Source organism: Scyliorhinus torazame, chromosome 31, assembly GCF_047496885.1.
Source record: "Scyliorhinus torazame isolate Kashiwa2021f chromosome 31, sScyTor2.1, whole genome shotgun sequence".
NCBI lineage: Eukaryota > Metazoa > Chordata > Chondrichthyes > Carcharhiniformes > Scyliorhinidae > Scyliorhinus > Scyliorhinus torazame.
The window spans coordinates 11708071-11735845 of NC_092737.1; the positions used below are offsets into that span (position 1 = coordinate 11708071).

General features: G+C 52.5%; 2 protein-coding genes across 7 annotated transcripts in view; both read left to right on the forward strand.

The window, feature by feature from the left end:
* Positions 1–644: 644 nt before the first annotated feature.
* On the forward strand, positions 645–16288 carry LOC140404806 (V-set and immunoglobulin domain-containing protein 1-like). 2 transcript variants are annotated; one of them, XR_011938592.1, is made up of 3 exons: positions 645–708; positions 13301–13663; positions 15357–16288. XR_011938592.1 is itself a non-coding variant. In XM_072493539.1 (3 exons), the coding sequence occupies exons 1-3, from the start codon at positions 7093–7095 to the stop codon at positions 15554–15556; spliced, it is 621 nt and encodes a 206-aa protein (XP_072349640.1). In that variant the 5' UTR covers positions 6946–7092; the 3' UTR covers positions 15557–16288. The 2 variants fall into 2 exon arrangements, 1 of the variants encoding a protein (XP_072349640.1); XM_072493539.1 differs by lacking the exon at positions 645–708 and adding an exon at positions 6946–7150.
* A 2030-nt stretch (positions 16289–18318) lies between these two features.
* The window catches only part of LOC140404674 (amine oxidase [flavin-containing] B-like), a 115423-nt gene continuing 105966 nt past the window's right edge, over positions 18319–27775 (forward strand). For 3 of the 5 annotated variants that reach the window (XM_072493327.1, XM_072493329.1, XM_072493328.1), the window contains exons 1-2: positions 18319–18525; positions 23664–23758. In XM_072493327.1, coding sequence (XP_072349428.1) covers positions 18489–18525; positions 23664–23758 — 132 coding nt within the window. In that variant the 5' untranslated portion in view covers positions 18319–18488. Of the gene's footprint in view, positions 18526–22154; positions 22321–23663; positions 23759–27775 lie in introns of those variants that run through there. The other 2 variants (XM_072493330.1, XM_072493331.1) reach the window with 2 other exon arrangements.

A 27775-nucleotide genomic window follows, 5' to 3' on the forward strand; every position in this document is an offset into this window, starting at 1 on the left:
ACAGTACGGGGTTAGATACAGAGTAAAGCTCCCTCTACACTGTCCCCATCAAACACTCCCAGGACAGGTACACACGGGGTTAGATACAGAGTAAAGCTCCCTCTACACTGTCCCCATCAAACACTCCCAGGACAGGTACAGCACGGGGTTAGATACAGAGTAAAGCTCCCTCTCCACTGTCCCCATCAAACACTCCCAGGACAGGTACAGTACGGGGTTAGATACAGAGTAAAGCTCCCTCTACACTGTCCCCATCTCCCGGTCAAATAATTTACTGCAGAAGCCAAATCTGTCAAAGGGCTTCAGTGGTGGAGGAAACACTTGTTTTGCGAAAACGAGCTTGAATAAACAAGGTCATGGTTGGTATGAGTCATGGGGAATTTTTTTTCTTCTCGAGTGTAGCCACAGGCCACTCAGGTTTCATTTCTCCCCACCCACAGCTTGTTTGCAGTTAACAAAGGGACAAGTAATTTGAAATCGATGTGGGTGGTGGAAAGAGACGGTGGGTGATCGAAGTCGGCTGGTATCGGGGTATCGGTCAACCAGCAGACCCGTTAACATGTCATGGGGGGCGGAACGGCAGCACCCGGTTCGATTCCCGGCTTGAGTCACTGTCTGTGCGGAGTCTGCACGTTCTCCCCGTGTCTGCGTGGGTTTCCTCCGGGCGCTCCGGTTTCCTCCCACAGGTCCCGAAAGACGTGCTGTTAGGTGAGTTGGACATTCTGAATTCTCCCTCTGTGTACCCGAATAGGCGCCGGAATGTGGCGACGAGGGGATTTTTTAATTTGCACAAAGCAATGCCTATTTTAGTTTGTTGATTGAGGGGAAAATGGATACTGAGGGGAACTTCCCCAGCTCTCCAAATTGTGGTTCCTCCCCGCGTGGAATCTTTTAACCCCACCTCAGAGGGCTTTGGTTTAACATCTTATCTGCAGATTTGTCAGACAGTGCTCGCTCCGTATGGCCACTGGGGTGTCCGCCGGGATTTTGTGATCAAGTCTCTGGCACGGGACTGGAACGTCCCGCTCAGGAGAGAGAGAGCTAGGGAGCGAGCGTGCTCCCGACTGAGTCACGGCTCATTCGTCGAGGTCACAGGCTAGGTGGCGGGGGTCAGACTGACTTACTAATAATAATAATCTTTATTGTCACAAGTCGGCTTAAATTAACGCTGCAATGAAGTTACTGTGAAAATCCCCTCGTCGCCACATTCCGGCGCCTGTTCGGGTACACGGAGGGAGAATTCAGAATGTCGAATTCACCTAACAAGCACGTCTTTCGAGACTTGTGGGAGGAAACCGGAGCACCCGGAGGAAACCCACGCAGGCACGGGGAGAACGTGCAGACTCTGCACAGACAGTGACCCAAGCCGGGAATCGAACCGGAGACCCAGGCGCAGTAAAGCCATAGAGCTAAACACTGTGCTACCGTGCCGCCAGTAATTAACCTGAGCTACGGAAGCTGAGGCAAAGGTTGTACCCCTCCCAATCTCTGTTACCCCCTCCAGCCCCACAATGCGGTGCGATCTCTGCGCTCCTCCACTTGCAACATCTTGTGCACCCCATTTGAGTCCCTCCACCATTGGCAGCCGAGCCTTCAGCTGCCTGGGGCCATGAGCTCTGGAATTCCCCCCCCCCCCCCCCCCCCAAACTTCGCCGCCTCTCTTTCCCTCTTTTAAACTGGAACAAACGCTCGCTCACCTGTTTTCGCCTCACCCTCTGTGGATACGATTTAACTTTTGGTTTGATAATGCTCTTGGGACATGCTTGCGGTCGGGAAGATGGTTAACGGTGCTGCACATTGGGTGGGACAATGGTAATGTTACTGAACTAGTAATCCACAAACCCAGGTCCCTGATCTGGGGTCAGCGGGTTCAAATTCCACCATCGGCGGCAGGTGGAGTTCTTAAAAAATTCAGTTGATAAAATCTGGGACTGAAAACCAGCCCCAGCCATGGCGACCGTGACAACTATCATCGATTGTCGTAAAAACCCATCTGGTTCACTAATGTCCCCTTTAGGGAAGGAAATCTGCCGTCCTTACCCCGGTCTGGCCTACACGTGACTCCAGACCCGCAGAAATGTGGTTGACTCTGAAATGGGCCCAGCAAGCCTCTCCGTTCAAGGTCAGAGGTAACAACAAAGACTGGCCTGGCCAGCCGTGTCCGGACACAATTAAATAGTCAAATAAAATCCACATTGTTGCTGTCACGGGAGATGAATAAACTTTGACCCAGGAAGTTAACAATGGCCTCAATGCTGAATGAACTGACACAGACCCGTGGACCCTCTGCGAGATTTGAAGCCATATCTATCTTCAATTGCTGAGCATTACAGATTTGATGAACAAAGAACAAAGAAAAGTACAGCACAGGGACAGGCCCTTTGGCCCACCAAGCCCGTGCCGACCATGCTGCCCGACTAAACTACAATCTTCTACACTTCCTGGGTCCGTATTCCTCTATTCCCATCCTATTCATGTATTTGTCAAGATGCCCCTTAAATGTCACTATCGTCCCTGCTTCCATCACCTCCTCCGGCAGCGAGTTCCAGGCACCCACTACCCTCTGTGTAAAAAACTTGCCTCATAAATTTCCTCTAAACCTTGCCCCTCGCACCTTAAACCTATGCCCCCTAGTAATTGATGTACGATCAATTGTACAAAGACTAAAGTTGGGGACAACTGTGGCTTTATTACAGTCAGATGCGTGGCCTCCTGCTGCAGCTGGCGAAATGGCAGGGCACTGGAGGTCGTGTATATTTATACAGTTCTCCGTGGGCGGAGCCAGCCGGCAGGAGCTACCGGCGAACCTGTAGTGCAGGTCCTACCTTACATCTCCTATTACAGTGGTTCACCACAGCAATTAACCCCTCCAGCCTGGGGAAAAGCCTCTGACTATCCACTCTGTCTATGCCCCTCATAATTTTGCAGACCTCCATCAGGTCGCCCCTCCACCTCCGTCGTTCCAGTGAGAACAAATCGAGTTTATTCAACCGCTCCTCATAGCTAATGCCCTCCAGACCAGGCAACATCCTGGTAAATCTCTTCTGCACCCTCTCTAAAGCCGCCACATCCTTCGGGTAGTGTGGCGACGAGGATTAAACACTGGAACTGGTGTTGAGCGTTTACAGGGAGTTTGACCATTTTAACTTGGACTAATGCTGTTTTGACCATTGAGCCACAGAACCATAGGAGAGTTACATCACAGAAGGAGGCCGTTCCGCCCATCTTGTCCATGCCAGCCCGCGGACACCCACCTTCCTGCCCCCGTCCTTAGCCCTGCAGCTTACAGCACATCGAGGTGCAGACCCAAGTACTTTTTTAAAGAGTTTAGTGTCCCCTGCCTCCACTACCAAGATGGCCAGCGAATTCCAGATTCCCATCACCCTCTGCGTAAAAAAGCTCTTCCTCACGTCCCCTCGGCACCTTCTCCACCAATCTACGTTCCCTGGTTCTGGAATTCAGGGAAACAATTTTGTCCCATATGTACATAGATCCCGTGCCAGCCTCCCCCAACATCTGAAGCCCACTTGTGACAATAAGAGATTTTCATGTCATTCCTGCATCTCCAGTGACAGACGCGACTGAGCGCACGTCGCTATGTTTGTGCCTTGTTCACGCCGACGTTTTATATGCCAGTTGGGGACCGGGCTCACGTGCCTCGCTGACCGTTCTTCCCAGGCGTGAAACGGGGTCCTCAATGGCCAGTCAGCTATTCGACTCCTATGTGCTTCGCAGCCTAGCTGTCACCTTGCAGTGGCCCAGCGACTGGCTGCTGACAGAGGGTTGCCTTTGGAGATGGGAGGGGTATGTAAATTGCTACGCAGGTATGGATTATCATAGATCATAGAATTTACAGTGCAGAAGGAGGCCATTCGGCCCATCGAGTCTGCACCGGCTCCAGGAAAGAGTACCCCACCCAAGCCCACACCTCCACCCGATCCCCATAACCCAGTAAGCCCACCCAACACTAAGGGCAATGTTGGACACTAAGGGCAATTTATCACGGCCAATCCACCTAACCTGCACATCTTTGGACTGTGGGAGGAAACCGGAGCACCCGGAGGAAACCCACGCACACACACGGGGGAGGATGTGCAGACTCCGCACAGACAGTGACCCAAGTCGGGAATCGAACCCGGGACCCTGGAGCTGTGAAGCAATTGTGCTAACCACTGTGCTACCGTGCTGCCCACGGGGGGAGGGGAAAAGAAGTGGGGCGGGATTCCCTGTAGCCCCACACCGAAATCGGGATCGGCAATAAGGCAGAGATTGGCTTCTGATACTGGATCCGGGGCAGGCGTCAGTTTGACGCCTGTCCGCGATGCTCCGCCCCCTCCAAGTCGCCGTCATCGGGACGTGGGAGCGAGAGAGAGCGAGCGAGCGACAGAGAGAGAGAAGAGATAAGAGAGGAGAGAGAGAGGGAGTGAGAGAGTGAGAGAGAGAATCATAGAATCATAGAATTTACAGTGCAGAAGGAGGCCATTCGGCCCATCGAGTCTGCACCGGCTCTTGGAAAGAGCACCCTACCCAAGGTCAACACCTCCACCCTATCCTCATAACCCAGTAACCCCACCCAACACGAAGGGTAATTTTGGACACTAAGGGCAATTTATCATGGCCAATCCATCTAACCTGCACATCTTTGGACTGTGGGAGGAAACCGGAGCACCCTGAGGAAACCCACGCACACACGGGGAGGATGTGCAAACTCCGCACAGACAGTGACCCAAGCCGGAATCGAACCTGGGACCCTGGAGCTGTGAAGCAATTATGCTATCCACAATGCTACCACAAGAGAGAGAGAAGCGAGTGAGCGAGAGAGAGAAAGAGAGTGAGGAGAGAGAGAGAGAAGAGAGGAGAGAGAGAGAAAAGAGGAGAGATAGAGGTGAGAGAGATGGGAGAGAGAGAGAGAAGAGAGTGAGGAGAGAGAGAAGAGAGGAGAGAGAGAGAAAAGAGGAGAGAGAGAAAAGAGGAGAGATAGAGAGGAGAGAGATGAGAGAGAGAGAGAGCGACGAGAGTGAGGAGAGAGAGAAGAGAGGAGGGAGAAAAGAGGAGAGGGAGAGAGGCGAGAGATGAGCGAGGGAGAGAAGAGAGTGAGGAGAGGAGAGAGGAGAGAGAGAGATAAAAGAGAGATAGAGAGGAGAGAGATGAGAGAGAGAGAAAGAGAGACGAGAGTGAGGAGAGAGAGAAGAAAGGAGAGAGAAAAGAGGAGAGAGAGAGAGGCGAGAGATGAGCGAGGGAGAGAAGAGAGTGACGAGAGAAGAGAGGAGAGAGGAGAGAGAGAGATAAAAGAGGAGAGATAGAGAGGAGAGAGGAGAGAGAGAGAGAGAGAGATGAGAGAGAGACAGAGAAGAGAGTGAGGAGAAAGAGAAGAGAGGAGAGAGAAAAGAGGAGAGAGAGGGAGAGAGAGATGAGCGAGGGACAGAAGAGGGGGAGGAGAGAAGAGAGGAGAGAGGAGAGAGAGAAAAGAGATAAAGAGGAGAGAGATGTGAGAGAGAGAGAGAGAAGAGAGTGAGGAGAGAGAGAAGAGAGGAGAGAGAGAGAAAAGAGGAGAGAGAGAGAGGGGATAGAGATGAGCGAAGAGAGGAGAGAGAGAGAGAGGAGAGAGATGAGCGAGGGAGAGAAGAGAGGAGAGAGAGAAAAGAGGAGAGAGAGAGAGGGGATAGAGATGAGAGAAGAGAGGAGAGAGAGAGAAAAGAGGAGAGAGAGAGAGAGAGAGGGGATAGAGATGAGCGAAGAGAGGAGAGAGAGAGAGAGGAGAGAGATGAGCGAGGGAGAAAAGAGAGTGAGGAGAGAAGAGAGGAGTTAGAGAGAGAAAAGAGGAGAGAGAGAGGAGAGAGATGAGAGGAGAGAGAGAGAGATGAGAGAGAGAGAGAGAGAGAGAGAGAGCAAGGCCGTTGGTCCGTCTTCAGCCGGCCCAACAGTGATGGTCCGCCCCTGATGGGCCGAGTTGCCGAGAACGCGTGCCAGGTGATTCTGACATCGGGAAATGAGTGAAGCATTGCTATCAGTGCCAGTTGCAACAGCCCCTCTGAACCTTTGGGAATGGCCTGGTTGGCCAAGGGCGTGTGTCCACATTGCTTATGTGGGGCCTTTTCCGGGCACGATGGTTTTGCTTCTGATCGACGCCCATCGGAAGTGGATGGAAGTGTTCGGAATGAAATCTACGGTGTCGCAGGCCAGAGTCGAGAAATTGCGTCAGTGTTTCGCATCCTGTGAGATTCCTGAAGTAATCGTGTTGGATAATGGAACGACCTTCGCGAGCGCCAAACTTCAGAAATTCATGTCGTATACCCCCAACGTTTAGCCGTCAGCTCTGTCCCTCCCTCAACCATGTCTCTGCTTTTCCCCGGGGTAGAGGGGTCAATTACTAGGGGGCATAGGTTTAAGGTGAGAGGGGCAAGGTTTAGAGTAGATGTGCGAGGCAAGTTTTTTTACACAGAGGGTAGTGGGTGCCTGGAACTCGCTACCGGAGGAGGTGGTGGAAGCAGGGACGATAGTGACATTTAAGGGGCATCTTGACGAATTCATGAATAGGATGGGAATAGAGGGATACAGACCCAGGAAGTGTAGAAGGTTTGAGTTTAGCCAGGCGCCATGGTCGGCGCAGGCTTGGAGGGCCGAAGGGCCTGTTCCTGTGCTGTACGGCGGCACGGTAGCACAATGGTTTGCTTCACAGCGCCAGTGTCCCAGGTTCGAATCCCCGCTGGGTCGCTGCCTGTGCGGAGTCTGCACGTTCTCCCCGTGTCTGCGTGGGTTTCCTCCGGGTGCTCCGGTTTCCTCCCACAAGTCCCGAACGATGTGCTTGTTCGGTGAATTGGAAATTCTGAATTCTCCCTCTGTGTACCCGAACAGGTGCCGGAATGTGGCAACTAGGGGCTTTTCACAGTAACTTCATTGCAGTGTTAACGTAAGCCTACTTGTGACAATAATAAAAATGATTCGATGATACTCTGACTCAGAAACCTTTTGGGGAGTTTCTCCCGCAAGAGATTTGGGGAAATTTTTGGAGTTTTGGAGGAAACATGACAACTGGATAAAATCATTCAGTCACCATCTGCAGCAGCTCAGTTGCAGCAATATCAGACCAGCATGGAGCTAGCCAATCCGACTCTCGTCCTGATATTATTCACTGTGATGTCAAGGGCAGGTAAGTGTCTCTCCACTGCTATATTATCCAGAGGGTGCATTAATACCAATGCTCATTGTATTGTTGATCGATGAACGTGTCCAGGAAGGAAGGATGTGAGAGTCCGAGAAAAAGAGAGAGAGAGCGAGAGAGAAGAGAGAGAGAGAGGGAGCGAGAGAGAGAGTGAGCGAGAGAGAGAGAGAGAAGAGAGAGGGGAGAGAGAGGGAACAGAGATAAGAGAGGAGAGAGAGAGAGAGCAAGGGAGAGAGAGAGAGAGTGAGCGAGAGAGAGAGAGAAGAGCGTGAGGAGAGAGAGGAGAGAGAGAGAGGAGAGAGAGAGCGAAGAGAGGAGAGAGAGAGAGAGAGAGGAGAGAGAGAGAGAGAGAGAGGAGAGAGAGGAGAGAGAGAGAGCGAGAGAGAAGAGAAAGAGAGAGGGAGTGAGAGAGAGAGAGAGAGAGCGAGCGAGCAGTGAGAGAGGAGAGAGAGAGAGAAGAGAGGACAGAGAGAGGAGAGAGATGAGAGAGAGAGCGAGAGAGAAGAGAAAGAGGGGGAGCAAGCGAGAGAGACAGAAGAGAGAGAGGAGAGAGAGCGAGGAGAGATATGAGAGGAGAAAAAGAGGAGATATATAGAGGGAGAGAGAGGAGAGAGATAGAGTGAGCGAGCGAGAGAGAGACAGGAGAGAGGAGAGAGAGAGGAGAGAGATGAGAGGAGAGAGGAGATATATATATATATATATATATATATATATAGAGAGAGAGAGAGAGGAGAGAGAGAGCGAGAGCGAGAGAGAAAGGAGATAATATATATATATATATATATATATATATAGAGAGAGAGAGCGAGAGAGAGATTTGACAGGATGGTGACAGGTTTCGATCGTGTATTCAAGGAAAAGCTGGTCCCATTGGCTGACAGTACATATGAAATGAAAATGAAAATCGCTTATTGTCACAAGTAGGCTTCAAATGAAGTTACTGTGAAAAGCCCCTAGTCGCCACATTCCGGCGCCTGTTCGGGGAGGCCGGTACGGGAAGGATACTGGGGGAGACGCAGGCGCAAGGTTTCGGGGAAGGAATACGGGGAGGGGAGGGTGATATTTTACACAGCCAGTGCTGACGACCTGCAGCTCGCCACTCACGAGGGGCACTGGAAGCAGAGACAATGAATGATCCCGAACGGAAAGTGGAAGGGGGCTTGAGAAAAATAAATTCGCAGGGATCCAGGTTAGAGTGGGATGGGGGTGAGAGGGCAGTACTGGGGAATGGGATTGGCTGGATTGAGAGCCGGAATGAGCATGATGGGCCAATCCCCCCCCCCCTGTGCCACAAGAACTCTCTAAAAGGGTTGAGAATACCTGATTAGCGGTAGAAGATTTCGGAGTGGAGTGGAAGCCAGGGGACTGGCGGTCGTGCAACAGGGGGAATGAGGTGACAAACGGACCGCTTTAGTTTTATCGAAAAGCAGAAAATAAGGATTGGCCCTGCCCAAAAACACTTCCTGGTCGCAGCTGGGTTCGAAAGTACACATCTGGCCGCTGCATTATGGGAAGGATGTGATGACATGGCGATTTAAGTAGGGTGTTGCCAGGACTGGTGTATTTTAGCGATGAGGAAAGATCGAATATTCTGGGGTTGTTTTCTATGGAACGGAGGGAGATGACCCCTCAGACTGACCGGAGGAAGCTGGAGAGATGTTGCTTGTGCTTGACCTCACTGTAATTCACCTGTTGTTTTGTATACAGTTTGCCCACAGTTAACCTCACTGAATCGTTTAGTGATTTAGCGACAAGTGTACTTGTCGTATAAATCAGGCCAACCGACAAGAACATTACAGAGGGGAGATTTAACTGAGGTTTATAAAATTCTGAGGGTCCTCAACGATTGGGCAGCACGGTAGCATTGTGGATAGCACAGTTGCTTCACAGCTCCAGGGTCCCAGGTTCGATTCCCGGCTTGGGTCACTGTCTGTGCGGAGTCTGCACCTCCTCCCCGTGTGTGCGTGGGTTTCCTCCGGGTGCTCCGGTTTCCTCCCACATTCCAAAGATGTGCAGGTTAGGTGGATTGGCCAAGCTAAATTGCCCCTTAGTGTCCAAAATTGCCCTTAGTGTTGGGTGGGGTTGTTGGGTTGTGGGGATAGGGTGGAGGTGTTGACCTTGGGTAGGGTGCTCTTTCCAAGAGCCGGTGCAGACTCGATGGGCCGAATGGCCTCCTTCTGCACTGTAAATTCTGTGATAATCTATGAGGTCAATAAATGAGGACATTGATTTAAATAATTGTTAGAAGGATTAGAGGGGGACTGGGGATTGAGGATAAACTTTAGATCACCCGTCTGTGGCCAGCACAGACCCAATTGGCCGAAATGGCCTCTATTGGCTTCCCCTGTTTCGATGTTTCCGCTCCCCGGTTCACTGCGAGCAGCTGGTCCGCTTTCCGCAGGGCCTGATTGCCCAGCTCGGAGACACCAGACCCTTGATGGGGGGCGCAAAACGTCCCGGTCTCTCGGAGGGGGCGACAGGTGGGGAGAGGGCGATGGTGGAGCGAGGCGCCGTTGACATCGGCAACCCCTTTGTGCTTTGCACGACAAAACTGCGGGAAATTCCAGAACTCCAGGGGGCACTGTTGCCCACGGCACAGAGGGAAACTGGGAACATTTTGGAAAAATTCCCCCGGACAGATGCGCCTGCAGTTCCCCAGTCTCCATGTGAAAGGTAAAAACAAAACACAAAAAAAATCACTTTTGTCCCTGTTGAGAAATCTCTGCCCAAACTAGCTGGGGCAGTGAAAATGAGCTGGTGGTTCGCCCACACCCACACACCCACAGACACATCTTGGGGACTTTCCTGTTCTGTCTGAGGCCACCAGAGGGAGCATGACTTGGAAATCCCCCCTCGTCCACAGCACAGAGAATTGGTGCTTGTTTTTATTATCAATTCAGAGTACCCAATTCTTTCTCTTTCCCAATCAAGGGGCACTTTAGCGCGGCCAATCCACCTACCCTGCACACCTTTGGGTTTGTGGGGGCGAGACCCACGCAGACACGGGGAGAATGCCAAGTGTCGCAATCCAGAATTTATCAACAGCGTGTGGGAAAGCGCAGGGCGCGATTCACGAGAGCGGTGAGAGACTGTGGGGGGCGATTCTCCGGTATGGAGGCCAAGTGTTCGCGGCGGCGTGAACAGGGCCCGGGCGCGGCCTATTCTGGCCCCGAACTTGTCGCGAATCATTACGACGCAAAGCCATTGCCGATAATGCGGAGATACCGGTTAAATATGGCCGCCAAACCCCAGGGGAATCGGTTACGGAATTTCAGACGCACCCCCGCAAGACAGCCGAACATTGCGACTCTGGCCCATCCCTTCCTGAGATGTTAAGAGATGGTTCGGTGCGTGGCATTAGCAAAATGGCACTCCACGGAAGCCCTGGACCTGAATAGGCCACAGAGCTGCCACTCTCCTGCGAGAATGCACAAAATCCGTAGAATAGAACCATAGAATTGCTGCAGTACAGTCGGGTTTCTGCTGGCAGTGGTGTGAGGAGCTAGGCCCAGCCTCCTAGGCCGTGATTGGATTCAAAGACTCCGTCTGGACTTGCCACGGATTTTCCTGATGTGTCCTGTTGGTCTGGATGAAGTCCTCAGGAAGCACGCGGAGGTTTTACAGAAGGGCTTGGGAAAAGTGAAGGGGCTAAAACAAAAGTTTATGTTGACCCAAAGGCTCAGTCCAAATACTTCAAGGCCCGGCCAATCCCGTGCGCCCTGCTTGTGAAAGCGGATGAAGAATTGAGCCAACTCAAGAGCTTGGTCATCATACGCCTTGCCCAGCTCGCAGAGTGGGTAGCGCCAATGGTTCCAGTACTGAAGCGGGACGAGTCCGTCCGTCTGTGTGGGCGGTTATACGACGGCAGTAAACGGGGCCTCCAGCTTGGACGGGTACCCCATGCCACGTTTGGACTGTTGGAGGAAACCGGAGCACCCGGAGGAAACCCACGCAGACACGGGGAGGACGTGTCTGCTTCTTAGAGTTCCTGCTTCTTAGAGGGACCCACTCCGAATGGATGGACGTGCAGCAAATGTCTTCCACCTCCTCGCAAATCTCCATTGAGAAGAGCTGCCAATCCCTCAGCACCCATGGGATCCCCGAGGGGCTGGTCACACGCAATGGAACCCCCTTTACCGGTGAGGAAATCCAGGCGTTTACGCGCACCATTAGGGTGAAATACATCCGAACCACCCCACACCACACGCCCTCCAATAGGCTGGCTCAGCGGGCAGTCCAGACGTTTGAACAGGGCATGAAGATGCAGGGTCCATGGAAATGAAGCTGGCACGGTTTTCTGTTCATTTGCCGAACCGGGGTAGCTCCGGCGGAATTGCCGACGCCTCCGGATCCGCCTGGGTTTAGCGTTCCCGAGCCTTGGCGGGAAGGTGGAAAGGAAGCAGGACCTCCAGCAGCGGGGTCATGAACACTGAACGAGAGGCAGAGGGTTTAAATGCGGCGACGCTGTCCACGGTTGTCATTTCGGGGGCGGTAGTGGAGAGAACGGGACCAGTTTCACACACGGTCGGGACAAGAGAGCGGACCGTGCAAAAGCTCGTGGACCGCCTCAAGGGGAAGGGAGCCCGCCCCAGAGGGAGCCACGCCCGATGATTCTTACCTCGGCCACCCTACCTGCTTCAGCCAAGAAACACTTCCCACCAGGGACCGATGCCCGGGCCAGAGGGATGCAGACGACTCGCATCAGAGATGGACACAGAATCCTCAGTGCTCTCGGAGGATGTGGCAATCGGAGAGGAGCCCCCATAGATCCTCTTCGGAATTCCATGGGAACCTGGTGCTCCCCGACCCGACCCCACAGCCGCTGGAAGTACAGCCAGGGGCGAAACGGGAAAGCACACCCTCTTTCCATTCTGTTGCAGGGGAACCTTCGGACTTTGGGGTAAAGGATTTGATAATCTTCACGAGGCCCTCGGGGATACCTCGCTTGATCTCCCAGTGGGACTCGTGGAATACTAGCTCCCTCATTAGTGGGAGGAGGTCCGCCCAGCAGATGCTCATAAATCTGCTGAATAAAACTAGCCTAGAAAAGCACTGGCGTGATTGGTAGACCCGGTTGGGACCTTTGAACTGTGAGTCGCGTTGTAGCCTTTACTTTGAGTTGGTTTATTAAATACTGTTTAACTTACCTTCTAGGGCCTGGTGGGCTTTCATACCTCTCACCATCACCTTCGCAAGGGCAATTAGGGATGGGGAATAAATGCAGGTCTAGCCAGTGATGTCCACATCCCATGAATGAATAAAATAAATAAACCCAATGAGGGAATTCTAGAGAAATGTACTCAGACAGCGGTGATAGTGTGGAACCCGCTCCCACAGAGGACTGGTTGTGGTTCATAGTGTTGATACATTGAAGGGAAAGGTGGATGAATACACGTGGGAGAAAGGAACAGGAGGGTTGATTGATTGATAGATGGAGATGAGGGGAGGTGCCACTATTTCGAAGACGATCAGGGGAGATATCCTTTTGTTGCATCAATCCTAAGTCGCGACGTATGAAACGAGACACAAGTTCTGTTTCTTGACAGTAGGTTTATTTACAGAATGCAGCATTCTATTTGACTGCCTCCTGCCGACCAACACTCAGGTTCCCAGCGGTCTCTCTTTTCAAGTGTTCAATTGTGCGTTTCCGAATAATGGGCAGGATTCTCCAGTCCCCCGTTGACTGGCGCCGGGGTTCTCTCTTCCCACCGCTCTCTTTCCCATTGAAGCCACTCCACGCCACCGGCAAACTCACAGGCGGGGGTGCTCTGCCGGCGGGAATGCAGAATCGCATTGCCCAGAGAATTCCGGCTCATATACCTAACAGACCACTAAAAATTCCCACTGCCTCAGATCAGTAGTTATCCCTCAATCAATCCGAAAACCAGATTGAGAACTTGCTGTGCACAAATTGGTTGGCGACATTTCTGACACTGCAACGGTGACTGCACTTAAAAAAGTATTTTATTGCCTGTAACAGGATGGTGGGAATGAAAGACTCTATATAAATGCAAGTCTTTATCTCTGATGGGAGAGATCTGTCTCTAATATGGCGTGTCCTGTAATTTGCATTAACTCTGAGAGCTTGACAACAATGGTGAAAAATCCTCATGTGCCATCACTGTGTATGTGTTACAGCGCATCTCACTTGCAGGAGGAAGGACAGGATCGAGATCCGTTCTGGCGAGACCGTCCGTTTGCCCTGTCTGTTCGGCTGGCATGGCAGGCACCCCATGGAGTACATGGTGGTGTGGCAGCTGATTGGGCGAGAGCGGGACTTGCTGGTGTACGGCTGGGAGAGTCAGTCGGAAAATGCAGAGTTGGGTCCCCGGTACAGGAACAGGGCGGGAGTGGGGCAGGACTGGTTCGCAGAGGGAGACGCCACCCTGAGCCTCAGCGAGCTCACGCCGAGTGACGGGGGATTGTACACCTGCAAGGTCACCACCATAAACCCTCACAGGAGCGAAGTGTGCGCCGAGGTGATCTTATCTGTCCAGGAAGGTGAGTAGAACCGTTCGTCAGGAGATCTCCCAGCGAGCAGCCCTATTGAATAGGCACAGTCCAAATTCTAAATCTTAGAGAGGGTGAAACTGTTTTCTTTGGAGCAGAGAAGGTTGAGATGGGGTGTTCAAAGTCATGAGGGGTCTGGGCAGAGTGGAGAGTGAGAAACCGTTCTGGAAGAGAGGTTGAGTAGATTAGGATTATTTTCATTAGAAAAAGGGAGGTTGAGAGGGGACCTCATTGAGGGCTACAAAATCATGAGAGGTATAGACAGGGTGGATAGCAAGAAGCTTTTTCCCAGAGTGGGGGACTCAATTACTAGAGGTCACGAGTTCAAGGTGAGCGGGGAAAGGTTTAAGGGAGATATGCGTGGAAAGTTCTTTACGCAGAGGGTGGTGGGTGCCTGGAACGCATTGCCGGCGAAGGTGGTAGAGGCAGGCACGATAGCGTCAATTAAGATGTATCTAGACAGATACATGAATGGGCAGGGAGCAAAGGGATACAGATCCTTAGAAAATAGGCGACAGTTTTAGATCGAGGATCTGAATCGGCGCAGGCTTGGAGGGCCGAAGGGCCTGTTCCTGTGCTGTACTTTTCTTTGTTCTTTGTTCTATTATTAAGTGCAAGCTATTTTTCCCTCCCACACAGCCTCCACCCCCGCCCCCCCCCCCCCCCCTCCCCCCTCAGGCTGAAGTGATTCCTATACACTGTCAATAAAACTCAAAGATCAATAAATAAAACAAAGAGAGGAGGGGGTGACAGCCCCTGTTGGGGAATTGTAACTAAACATAACGTCAGAGGAAACGGAGCTAACTAAACTGGAATATAATTGCCGGGGGTGATGCTGCACATCAGCCTCTACAGAACCCATTGGCTGCATCCTCCCCCTCGAAGTGCACTAGTCCGGTCCTTAAAACAGAGATGAGGAGGAATTTCTTCAGCCAGAGGGTGGTGAATCTGTGGAACTCTTTGCCGCAGAAGGCTGTGGAGGCCAAATCACTGAGTGTCTTTAAGACAGAGATAGATAGGTTCTTGATTAATAAGGGGATCAGGGGTTATGGGGAGAAGGCAGGAGAATGGGGATGAGAAAAATATCAGCCATGATTGAATGGTGGAGCAGACTCGATGGGCCGAGTGGCCTAATTCTGACCCTAAGTCTTGTGGTCCTGAACATAGCCCTGGTAGAGGGGCAGACGGTCGGGCGGATGGCTCCTGGTTCTGATATACTTGCCTCAGCCTTTCCCCAATTAGCATCAGCTGCTCTTAATCACAATTCGATCACGGACTCAATCGCCGCAGCATTGGCAACATTAACAATGGGGTTGGTGGGGCGTCATGTGGCGCAGTGGTTAGCACTGGGACTGCGGCGCTGAGGACCCGGGTTCGAATCCCGGCCCTGGGTCACTGTCCGCGTGGAGTTTGCACATTCTCCCCATGTCTGCGTGAGTTTCACCCCCACAAACCCAAAGATGTGCCAGTTAGGTGGATTGGCCGCGCTAAATTCCCCCTTAATTGGAATAAATATATAATTGGGTACTCAAATTTATTTTAAAGAACAATAGGTTTGGTGCGGGTAGATGGAGTTGAAGGGGAAGGGAGGGGGCTTGAGGGGCTGAATGGCCTACTCCTGTTTCAATGTATTCTTGTTCTGCCCCTTCCACGGGAAACCTGACACAATTCTTGACTGTTACAGGGCCAGCCGTGGGGAACCTCAGCGACGGTCATGATGTCAGGGGACAGCAGCAGCACCTGGTGAGTTCGACAACAGGACACAACCCGGGTCATGGGGAAAAATCCAGTGCCAGGAATATGAGCGTCAGGGCCCGATCCCCCACTCGCCTGATCTTTTCCCAACTTCTGATCCTCCTGTCCCTCATCCCCTACGGCTGCTAATCCCGGGATTCGGAAGACGCGAGCGATTGGCAACGAACGGTGAATGAGTACATCTCGTCGGAGCGGGAACCGCTTGCCATGGGGATAAACGGGAAATTGTCCGATTACATTCTGGACAGATGCAAGAACACCAAACTTCAAAGGCGGCAATAATTTGCGCCGCGCGAGAGAAGGCTTTCCCGATTGGACGACGAGTCAACGCTGATTGGCGAAGGCGTTGCCAAACACGGTGACAGGTGTGGCAATGACGGCGGTGATCGGTCTTGTGGCAATGCACTCCAGGAGGGCACTCAACTTTCATTGGCAAACTTTGTGTCACATTTTGCACTTTATTCCAGGGGCGATGGCAGGTCCCGCCTCTGATTTATTTATTTAATTTATTCAATTTACACCGCCTCAGAAAATGAGCCAAAATTCGGTTTCAGTGCGGCATTCCTTGTCTTCGCAATGATTTGTTTTAAGATTTCGCCTCTCCCTCACTCTCTTTCCACCCCCCTCCTATTTTCTTCTCCCTCTACCAACTCCCTTTCTCATCCTCTCTCTCTCTCTACCACCCCTCCCTATCTCTTTCCTTCTCTCTGTCTCCCGCCCCACCCCTCCTCCCTATCCCGCCCCATCAACCCCCAATCTTTCCCTCGCCATGGACAATCTCCCAAACGTTCGGGCAGACAATTCCTCCAGCTCACGGACATTTCGGGAAAAACAAATCTTCCTGTCCGAACAAATTTCTACTTGGGAAAAGCTTTTGCAATAAATTTTGTGGAAACCAATGTTGCTCTCGAGGTATCTGTACTGCACACTGCTCCTCTCAAATCGGCGTCAAAAACTATCTGCATTTACGTGGCACCGTTAAGATATTAAAATATCCCAAGGTGCTTCACAGTAGTGGGAACAAAGAGAATTTTGCAACAAACCACATGGGGAGATATGGGGGACAGGAGACTGAAAACTCGGCCAAAGAGTGGGCTTCAAGGAGTGTCTTAAAGGAAGACAGAGAGAGATAAAGAGGGCGAGAGAAAGAGAGGGAGGGAGAGAGGGCTTACATGTTGAGGCACGATCAATTGCACGAAGACTTGAGGTGGGTACAGCTGAGGGTTTATTGCTCTAAGATATGTGGCCTCTCACAGCAGCTGGCGAAATGGCTGCAGCATGGACGACACGCATATTTATACTCCGCCTACTGGGCGGAGCCAGCATGCAGGGACTACTAACGAACCTGTAGTACAGGTCCTACCATACATCACCTAATAGAGGTGCAACAGTGGTTTCGCACACAGGTTTAGGGAGGATATTCAAGAGCTTTGAGCCCCAGGCAACTGAAGGCACAGCAGCCAATGGCGCAGCGATGGGAATCGTGGATGCTCAAGAGGGCAGCACGGTAGCACAGTGGTTAGCACTGTTACTTCACAGCTCCAAGGTCCCAGGTTCGATTCCCGGCTTGGGTCACGGTCTGTGCGGAGTCTGCACGTTCTCCCCGTGTTTGCGTGGGTTGCCTCCGGGTGCTCCGGTTTCCTCCCACAAGGCCCGAAAGAAGTGCAGGTTAGGCGGATTGGACACGCTAAATTGCCCTTAGATTAGGTTGGGTTACTGGGTTATGGGAATAGGGTGGAGGTATGGGCTTAAGTAGGGTGCTCTTTCCAAGAGCCGATGCAGACTCGATGGGCCGAATGGCCACCTTCTGCTCTGTAAATTGTATGATAAGAGGCCGGAATCGGAGGAGCGCAGAGATCTCGGAGGGCTGCAGGGGCTGGAGGAGGTTACAGAGATAAGGGGGGGGGGGGGGGAGGGGCAGAGTGGGTGGGGGGGAGGAGGACGAGGAGGGATTTGAAAATGACGATGGGAATTGTGGGAATGGGGTGTTGCCGGGACGGGTGCCAATGTGGGAAAGCGGGTGACAGGCGTGGGTTAGGACACCAGGCAGAGATGTCTCGGGCGCGCTGAATGAGGGGCTGGGCAGGGGACCATTGGAATAGTCGAGTCGAGAGGTGACCAACTCACCGACGAAGGTGAGCTGGGATGGGTCGGAGCCGGGCGTCGTTACTGAGACAGAAACAGTTAGAATCGACACATCAGAAGATGCCGTCAAGACAGGGGGGGGGGGGGGAGATACAAACTGACCGAAAGAGAGGAACTGCAAAGCAAAATGAAAGAAATGGAACGAATGTGAAAAGAGGCAATCTTTCAATTTAAGATCTATGTGTCTAAATCTATTGGCAAATTCTAACGCTCGCGCAGTACACCGCTCTGGAGGGGGTGGGGCATCGCGAAAGGGGCGCCACCCCCAATTTGGTCGGGAACTCGGATTCTCTGGCTGGTTGCCGAACGCGATTTCAGCGTCAGCGATAGGAGAATCCCCGCCCCCTTTTTTCTCTCCGAGGGTCATTAATGGTCTTAATTCTGTCTCCCAGAGAGCAGGAGAGGCTCAGGGATGCTGGGGATATCCAAGGCCGCGTTAGGCTGATTTTTGATTGACGGGGGGGGGGGGGGGGGTTCGAGGGTTAATGGCAGACAGGCTGGGAAGTGGAAAGGCCGAAACCAGACCCGCCTCGCTCTTACTGAACAGCAGAGCAGCCTCGAGGGGCCGAATGGCCTCTGCCTGCTCCTATTCCTTCAGCCCTTCTGATTTATCCGCACTCATGCTTAATTTCTCCTTCTGGGGAGCGACGATAAGCCTGCCCCTTTAAGAACAAAACGCCTCAGGGATTAACACTGTCTGTTCAATTCCCCTTTAAAGCTTATCTGATTTCCGGGCACCCTGGGAAGACAAGAGTCAACAGGAAGAACTCGGAGCAGAATTGAGGGAGAGAATTCTGAAAATAACCAGGCAACGGATCAGAGGCTCTGAGGCCGAGGGGGTCGGGTGAGGAGGTTGACAGTCGCAGGGCTGGTAACGAGGTAGCTGGCTCCCAAAGGAATCCTCCCCCCTCTTCAAATGTACGACGTGATTATCCTGGGAGCTGGGATTAGTGGTGAGTTTGGAGCTACCTGTTTGTAGCACCAAGGCGCAGGTTAACGCGTTTCGGTTCTCTCCAGCCCAACGTGAATCCTCGTCAGGAGTCTTTTGTTACGTTCAGAGTCGACGCGGGGATTAAAGGGGAGGGAAGGCACTTTCCCTTTAAGGCTTTCTTCCTTGGCCAGGACAGGACGCTAACTCTCCACAACTGCACAGCCCCAGGGAGGAGGCGAGTGCAATGCTCAGCCGAGGCTGAAGGGAGAATTGTATTCAGTCCCCTCACAGAACGTGTCGGTCCGATAAACCGCCTCCTGCTTTTTATTCTCTTCTCCATCGGTGCACTGCCTCGGAAGCTGACCAGTCCCCTCCTCCACAAGCACTCAGTGTCCGAACACACTGACCCTCTGACCGTGCGGCACTCCCTCAGTACTGACCCTCTGACAGTGCGGCACTCCCTCAGTACTGACCCTCCGACAGTGGGGCACTCCCTCAGTACTGACCCTCTGACAGTGCGGCACTCCCTCAGTACTGACCCTCTGACAGTGCGGCACTCCCTCAGTACTGACCCTCTGACAGTGCGGCACTCCCCCAGTACTGACCCTCTGACAGTGCGGCACTCCCTCAGTACTGACCCTCTGACAGTGCGGCACTCCCTCAGTACTGACCCTCTGACAGTGCGGCACTCCCTCAGTACTGACCCTCTGACAGTGCTGCACTCCCTCAGTACTGACCCTCTGACAGCGCGGCACTCCCTCAGTACTGACTTTCTGACAGTGCGGCACTCCCTCAGTACTGACCCTCCGACAGCACGGCACTCCCTCGGTACTAACCCTCTGACAGTGCGGCACTCCCTCAGTACTGACCCTCTGACAGTGCGGCACTCCCTCAGTACTGACCCTCTGACAGTGCGGCACTCCCTCTGTACTGACCCTCTGACAGTGCGTCACTCCCTCAGTACTGACCCTCTGGCAGTGCGGCACTCCCTCAGTGCTGACCCTCTGACAGTGCGGCACTCCCTCAGTACTGACCCTCTGGCAGTGCGGCACTCCCTCAGTACTGACCCTCTGACAGTGCGGCACTCCCTCAGTACTGACCCTCTGACAGTGCGGCACTCCCTCAGTACTGACCCTCTGACAGTGCTGCACTCCCTCAGTACTGACCCTCTGACAGCGCGGCACTCCCTCAGTACTGACTTTCTGACAGTGCGGCACTCCCTCAGTACTGACCCTCCGACAGCGCGGCACTCCCTCGGTACTAACCCTCTGACAGTGCGGCACTCCCTCAGTACTGACCCTCTGACAGTGCGGCACTCCCTCAGTACTGACCCTCTGACAGTGCGGCACTCCCTCAGTACTGACCCTCTGACAGTGCGGCACTCCCTCAGTACTGACCCTCTGACAGTGAGGCACTCCCTCAGTACTGACCCTCTGACAGTGCGGCACTCCCTCAGTACTGACCCTCTGACAGTGCGTCACTCCCTCAGTACTGACCCTCTGGCAGTGCGGCACTCCCTCAGTGCTGACCCTCTGACAGTGCGGCACTCCCTCAGTACTGACCCTCTGGCAGTGCGGCACTCCCTCAGTGCTGACCCTCTGACAGTGCGGCACTCCCTCAGTACTGACCCTCTGACAGTGCAGCACACACGTGCACTCTTATACACACACAAACGCACACTCTCACGCGTAGACAAACAAACGCACTCTTTTACACACAAACATATAAACGCGCTCACAGAAACACACGCGTACACGTGCAAACAGAGACACATACAGAGACAGACATACACGTGCACACACACATAGGTGATCACGCACAATTTTTGTGATCAATATGCAAATTATTCTCTTTGTATAATTACACACATACAAGATACACTCTCACATACACACTCCGACACAAACACACCAACATGTAGATGCACACACAGACAACACACACACGTACAATCGCACAGACACGCACACACACATGTATTGACAGACACGCACACTCAGACATACACCCACAGACATGCAGACACTGACATGTGCACACAAACCCGTGGGTGCACACGTAGACACGCATACACAGACACACACACTCAGACACACACAGACACATGCACACACACGCAAACAGATGCACTCCGACACACACACACAATACACACACACAGTCAACACAGACAGACATGCACACACATACTCGCACACACAGACACACACACACACACAGACATGTACACACATACACACGCACACAGACAGGCACACAGATGCACACAGACACACACTCAGACACACGCACACACAGGCAACACACAGACACGCACACATGACACAAACCCGGTATTTGCGTGATCAACGTGCAAACCTTCGCCTGAAACGTCATTGAGGCCTCAACGGGAGGTTTGAGGCCTAATTCCCGGAGGGTTGCTGTAAGGAGGATGTGATGCCCTTGGGGAAAGTATCGAAGAGAGTGACCCGAGCGATTCCTGAGCTAAGGAACGACACAGAGCGAGCGGAGGAGCTGGGCTTCTCCTTCGAGCAGGGAATGTACAGAGGAGATGACTTGGTGGCCTTGAAATCACAAAGGGATTGGGTCAGTTCAATGAGGAAAACACTCTGCGACGTCGGCAGCCGACGCCAAGATGGCGGTAGATTGAAAGGTGAAGAACCAGAGGCAACAAGGGAAACCTGCTCTCCTCAGCAAGCGGTCAGGATCAGGAATGCGCTGCCTGAGAGTCTGGTGGGGGCAGATTCAGTCGAGGATTTCAAAAAGGATTATTGCAAAATTGCCGAGCTACAGTGTGGTAGTCACAATTGTTGTATTATATTGTAGATACTGCACTGCATACGAGGGTATTACGGTAAGGCCCCTGTACTACAGGTACGGGGGTAGATCCCTGCCTGCTGGCTCCGCCCAGTAGGCGGAGTATAAATGTGTGTGCTCACCGAGCTGCAGCCATTTCGGCAGCAGCTGTAGGAGGCCACACATCTCTGCGTAATAAAGCCTCGATTACTCTCGCCTCTTGTCTCTTCGTAATTGATACTGCATCATACAGGCGAGAGGACGGACTGGGGTGGGGGGAGGGGGTACGGGGGGGGGGGCGTGAGGGGGGCGAAAGCTAGGGGGGGGGCAAGACTGGGGGGTGCAGGTTACGGACACCGCTAGCTGGGCCGATGTTAATTACCCCGCCCTAACTGCCCTTGAGGAAATGGTGGCGAGCGGGGCAGGTTGAGTGGCTCTCACAGAGGGCCAGCAGGGAGTCGATGGGCCGAATGGCCTCCCTCCATGCTGTCACCGTTCCCCGATTCTACGTTAAGCAGTCAGCACGTGGTTGGGGGTGGGGGGAAGTGGGGGGGGCGGGGGGGTTTAACATCCCGCCCTCTGGGCCCAGCCAGGGTGGGCCCCAGCCACTTCAAAATGCCATTTCCCCTTTAAAAAACAGGCCTCCTGCCAGTCCACACAGTGCATTGCCTCCATCTGCTGGCGGGAGGCAGGACTGCGAGCAGCACCTGTTCCTGCCAGTGTTGGAGCGAAGGTGAACGATTCCCGCCCCCTGCCCCACCTCACCTGCTGGAGACAATCCTGCCTCTGTTCGCCTGTCAAACTCCTTCGTTAAAGATTTCAAACAGGTTCCTCCCCCTCTCTCTCTCTCCCAGAGAATAGAGCCACAGTTTGATCAATCATACCCTGATCTCATTTCTGATGTCATTTGAGTGAATTCGTTCTTTGCATTTTCTGTGGTTTATTCTTTCGATAGTGCAGAGGCCAAAAGTGTACACAGTACCCCAAATGTGGCCTGGTGAATCTTGAATCAACGTTTCAGGTGAGCGCCCTGCCAAGGTGGTGGTACAGTTGTATTATCGCTGGACCCAACAATGTCCCCTTTAGGGAAGGAAATAAAATGACCTTGAGGAGGGCATAGAAGGATGGGTGAGTAAATTTGCAGACGACACTAAAGTCGGTGGAGTTGTGGACTGTGCGGACGGATGTTACAAGTTACAGAGGGACATAGATAAGCTGCAGCGCTGGGCTGAGAGGTGGCAAATGGAGTTTAATGCAGAAAAGTGTGAGGTGGTTCATTTTGGAAGGAATAACAGGAAGACAGAGTACTGGGCTAATGGTAAGATTCCTGGCAGTGTGAATGAGCAGAGAGATCTCGGTGTCCATGTACAAAGATCCCTGAAAGTTGCCACCCAGGTTGAGAGGGTTGTTAAGAAGGCGTACGGTGTGTTAGCTTTTATTGGTAGAGGGATTGAGTTTCGGAGCCATGAGGTCACGTTGCAGCTATACAACACTCTGGTGCGGCCGCATTTGGAGTATTGCGTGCAATTCTGGTCGCCGCATTATAGGAAGGATGTGGAAGCATTGGAAAGGGTGCAGAGGAGATTTACCAGAATGTTGACTGGTATGGAGGGAAGATCTTATGAGGAAAGGCTGAGGGACTTGAGGCTGTTTTCGTTAGAGAGAAGAAGGTTAAGAGGTGACTTAATTGAGGCACACAAGATGATCAGAGGATTGGATAGGGTGGACAGTGAGAGCCTTTTTCCTCGGATGGTGATGTCTAGCACGAGGGGACATAGCTTTAAATTGAGTGGGGATAGATATAAGACAGATGTCAGAGGTGGGTTCTTTACTCAGAGAGTAGTAAGGGCGTGGAATGCCCTGTCTGCAACAGTATTGGACTCGCCAACACTAAGAGCATTCAAATGGTCATTGGATAGACATATGGACGATAAGGGAACAGTGTAGATGGGCTTTAGAGTAGTTTCATAGGTCGGCGCAACATCGAGGGCCAAAGGGCCTGTACTGCGCTGTTATGTTCTATGTTCTAAATCTGCCGTCCTTACCCCGGTCTGGCCTACATGTGACTACAGACCCCACATAGACAGTGTGGATGGCCCTTAACCATCCTCCAAAATGGCCGCTCAGTGCGGGGGTCAATGAGGGGCGGCCAGCAAGTGTTGGGTCTTGTCCAGCGACGCCCACGTCCCGCGATTAATCCCTCTGTGTCTGGGATTTGAAATGTCAAAGGGCCTCACCAACTCGCGCAGCTCCTAAAGGATTCGGGAATCTGTACCCTTTCGCCCCCATCGGCCTTCTCGCCCTCCGCATTAATGTTTTTGTTGTCACCGGTCGGCCTTTGACCTCTGGCCCTGTCTTTTCCAGGGCTCGCGGCTGCGAGGCTCCTCCATCAGACAGGACTCAATGTCTTGGTGCTGGAAGCCAGGGACCGGGTGGGAGGACGCACCCACACCTTACACGTAAGGACGTTATCTGATATACAGCGCGGGGGGCAGTGGAGCCGGGCGGGGGGGGGGGGGGGGGGGGGGGGGGGGGGGGGGGGGGGTCGGTATTCACATTATGGTGCTCATCCCGTGACACCGCCTGAAGGAAATAACAGTAAACCAGAGAAAAAAAATGATTGGTCCGAACCGATTTTATTCTAGGCCACCGAGCAGTCCCAGGACAGGTACAGCACAGGGTTAGATACAGATTAAAGCACCCTCTACATTCTCATTAGAGCGGAGAAGGATGAGGGGCGACTTGATAGAGGTTTATAAGATGATCAGGGGAATAGATAGAGTAGACAGTCAGAGACTTTTTCCCCGGGTGGAACACACCATTACAAGGGGACATAAATTTAAGGTGAAAGGTGGAAGATATAGGAGGGATATCAGAGGTAGGTTCTTTACCCAGAGAGTAGTGGGGGCATGGAATGCACTGCCTGTGGAAGTAGTTGAGTCGGAAACATTAGGGACCTTCAAGCAGCTATTGGATAGGTACATGGATTACGGTAAAATGATATAGTGTAGATTTATTTGTTCTTAAGGGCAGCACGGTAGCATTGTGGATAGCACAATTGCTTCACAGCTCCAGGGTCCCAGGTTCGATTCCGGCTTAGGTCATTGTCTGTGCGGAGTCTGCACGTCCTCCCCGTGTCTGCGTGGGTTTCCTCCGGGTGCTCCGGTTTCCTCCCACAGTCCAAAGATGTGCGGGTTAGGTGAATTGGCCAATGATAAATTGCCCTTAATGTCCAAATTGCCATTGGTGTTGGGTGGAGGTGTTGAGTTTGGGTATGGTGCTCTTTCCAAGAGCCGGTGCAGACTCAAAGGGCCGAATGGCCTCCTTCTGCACTGTAAATTCAATGATAATCTATGATTAATCTAGGACAAAGGTTCGGCACAACATCGTGGGCCGAAGGGCCTGTTCTGTGCTGTATTTTCTATGTTCTATGTTCTACGTACACTGTCCCCATCAAACACTCCCAGGACAGGTACAGCACGGGGTTAGATACAGAGTAAAGCTCCCTCTACACTGTCCCCATCAAACACTCCCAGGACAGGTACAGCACGGGGTTAGATACAGAATAAAGCTCCCTCTACACTGTCCCCATCAAACACTCCCAGGACAGGTACAGCACGGGGTTAGATACAGAGTAAAGCTCCCTCTACACTGTCCCCATCAAACACTCCCAGGACAGGTACAGCACGGGGTTAGATAGAGAGTAAAGCTCCCTCTACACTGTCCCCATCAAACACTCCCAGGACAGGTACAACACGGGGTTAGATGCAGAGTAAAGCTCCCTCTACACTGTCCCCATCAAACACTCACAGGACAGGTACAGCAGGGGGCTAGATACAGAGTAAAGCTCCCTCTACACTGTCCCCATCAAACACTCCCAGGACAAGTACAGCACGGGGTTAGATACAGAGTAAACTCCCTCTACACTGTCCCCATCAAACACTCCCAGGACAGGTACAACACGGGGTTAGATGCAGAGTAAAGCTCCCTCTACACTGTCCCCATCAAACACTCACAGGACAGGTACAGCACGGGGTTAGATACAGAGTAAAGCTCCCCCTACACTGTCCCCAACAAACACTCCCAGGACAGGTACAGCACGGGGTTAGATACAGAGTAAAGCTCCCCCTACACTGTCCCCATCAAACACTCCCAGGACAGGTACAGCACGGGGTTAGATACAGAGTAAAGCTCCCTCTACACTGTCCCCATCAAACACTCCCAGGACAGCTACAACACGGGGTTAGATGCAGAGTAAAGCTCCCTCTACACTGTCCCCATCAAACACTCACAGGACAGGTACAGCACGGGGCTAGATACAGAGTAAAGCCATCTCTACACTGTCCCCATCAAACACTCACAGGACAGGTACAGCACGGGGTTAGATACAGAGTAAAGCTCCCTCTACACTGTCCCCATCAAACACTCCCAGGACAGGTACAGCACGGGGCTAGATACAGAGCAAAGCTCCCTCTACACAGTCTCCATCAAACACTCCGAGAACAGGTACAGCACGGTGTTAGATACAGAGTAAAGCTCCCTCTACACTGTCCCCATCAAACACTCCCAGGACACGAACAGCACGGGGTTAGATGCAGAGTAAAGCTCCCTCTACACTGTCCCCATCAAACACCCACAGGACAGGTACAGCACGGGGCTAGATACAGAGTAAAGCTCCCTCTACACTGTCCCCATCAAACACTCCCAGGACAAGTACAGCACGGGGTTAGATACAGAGTAAACTCCCTCTACACTGTCCCCATCAAACACTCCCAGGACAGGTACAACACAGGGTTAGATGCAGAGTAAAGCTCCCTCTACACTGTCCCCATCAAACACTCACAGGACAGGTACAGCACGGGGTTAGATACAGAGTAAAGCTCCCTCTACACTGTCCCCATCAAACACTCCCAGGACAGGTACAGCACGGGGTTAGATTCAGAGTAAAGCTCCCCCTACACTGTCCCCATCAAACACTCCCAGGACAGGTACAACACGGGGTTAGATGCAGAGTAAAGCTCCCTCTACACTGTCCCCATCAAACACTCACAGGACAGGTACAGCACGGGGCTAGATACAGAGTAAAGCTCCCTCTACACTGTCCCCATCAAACACTCACAGGACAGGTACAGCACGGGGTTAGTTACAGAGTAAAGCTCCCTCTACACTGTCCCCATCAAACACTCCCAGGACAGGTACAGCACGGGGCTAGATACAGAGCAAAGCTCCCTCTACACTGTCTCCATCAAACACTCCGAGGACAGGTGCAGCACGGGGTTAGATACAGAGTAAAGCTACCTCTACACTGTCCCCATCAAACACTCCCAGGACACGAACAGCACGGAGTTAGATACAGAGTAAAGCTCTCTCTGCACTGTCCCCATCAAACACTCCCAGGACAGGTACAGCATGGGGTTAGATACAGAGTAGAGCTCACTCTACACTGCCCCCATCAAACACTCCCAGGACAGGTACAGCACGGGATTAGGTACAGAGTAAAGCTCCCTCTACACTGTCCCCATCAAACACTCCCAGGACAGGGACAGCACGGGGTTAGATACAGAGTAAAGCTCCCACTACACTGTCCCCATCAAACACTCCCAGGACAGGTACAGCATGGGGTTAGATACAGAGTAGAGCTCACTCTACACTGCCCCCATCAAACACTCCCAGGACAGGTACAGCACGGGGTTAGGTACAGAGTAAAGCTCTCTCTACACTGTCCCCATCAAACACTCCCAGGACAGGTACAGCACGGTGTTAGATACAGAGTAAAGCTCCCTCTACACTGTCCCCATCAAACACTCCCAGGGCAGGTACAGCACGGGGCTAGATACAGAGCAAAGCTCCCTCTACACTGTCTCCATCAAACACTCCCAGGACAGGGACAGCACTGGGTTAGATACAGAGTAAAGCTCCCACGACACTGTCCCCATCAAACACTCCCAGGACAGGTACAGCATGGGGTTAGATACAGAGTAGAGCTCCCTCTACCCTGTCCCCATCAAACACTCCCAGGACAGCGAAAGCACGGGGTTAGATATAGAGTAAAGCTCCCTCTACACTGTCCCCATCAAACACTCCCAGGACATGTACAGCACGGGGTTAGGTACAGAGTAAAGCTCTCTCTACACTGTCCCCATCATACACTCCCAGGACAGGTACAGCACGGGGTTAGGTACAGAGTAAAGCTCCCTCTACACTGTCCCCATCAAACACTCCCAGGACAGATACAGCACAGGGTTAGATACAGAGTAAAGCTCCCTCTACACTGTCCCCATCAAACACTCACAGGACAGGTACAGCAAGGGGTGAGATACAGAGTAAAGCTCCCTCTACACTGTCCCCATCAAACACTCCCAGGACAGGTACAGCACAGGGTTAGATACAGAGTAAAGCTCCCTCTACACTGTCCCCATCATACACTCGCAGGGCAGGTACAGCATGGGGTTAGATCCAGAGTAAAACTCCCTCTA

Bases quoted from the DNA above. Each gene is read 5' to 3' on its own strand.
- LOC140404806 (XM_072493539.1), top strand. From the start codon at position 7,093: ATGGAGCTAGCCAATCCGACTCTCGTCCTGATATTATTCACTGTGATG. The intron at 7,151-13,300 runs GTAAGTGTCTCT...TATGTGTTACAG, and splicing joins CACTGTGATGTCAAGGGCAG to CGCATCTCACTTGCAGGAGG. The intron at 13,664-15,356 runs GTGAGTAGAACC...TGACTGTTACAG, and splicing joins GATCTTATCTGTCCAGGAAG to GGCCAGCCGTGGGGAACCTC.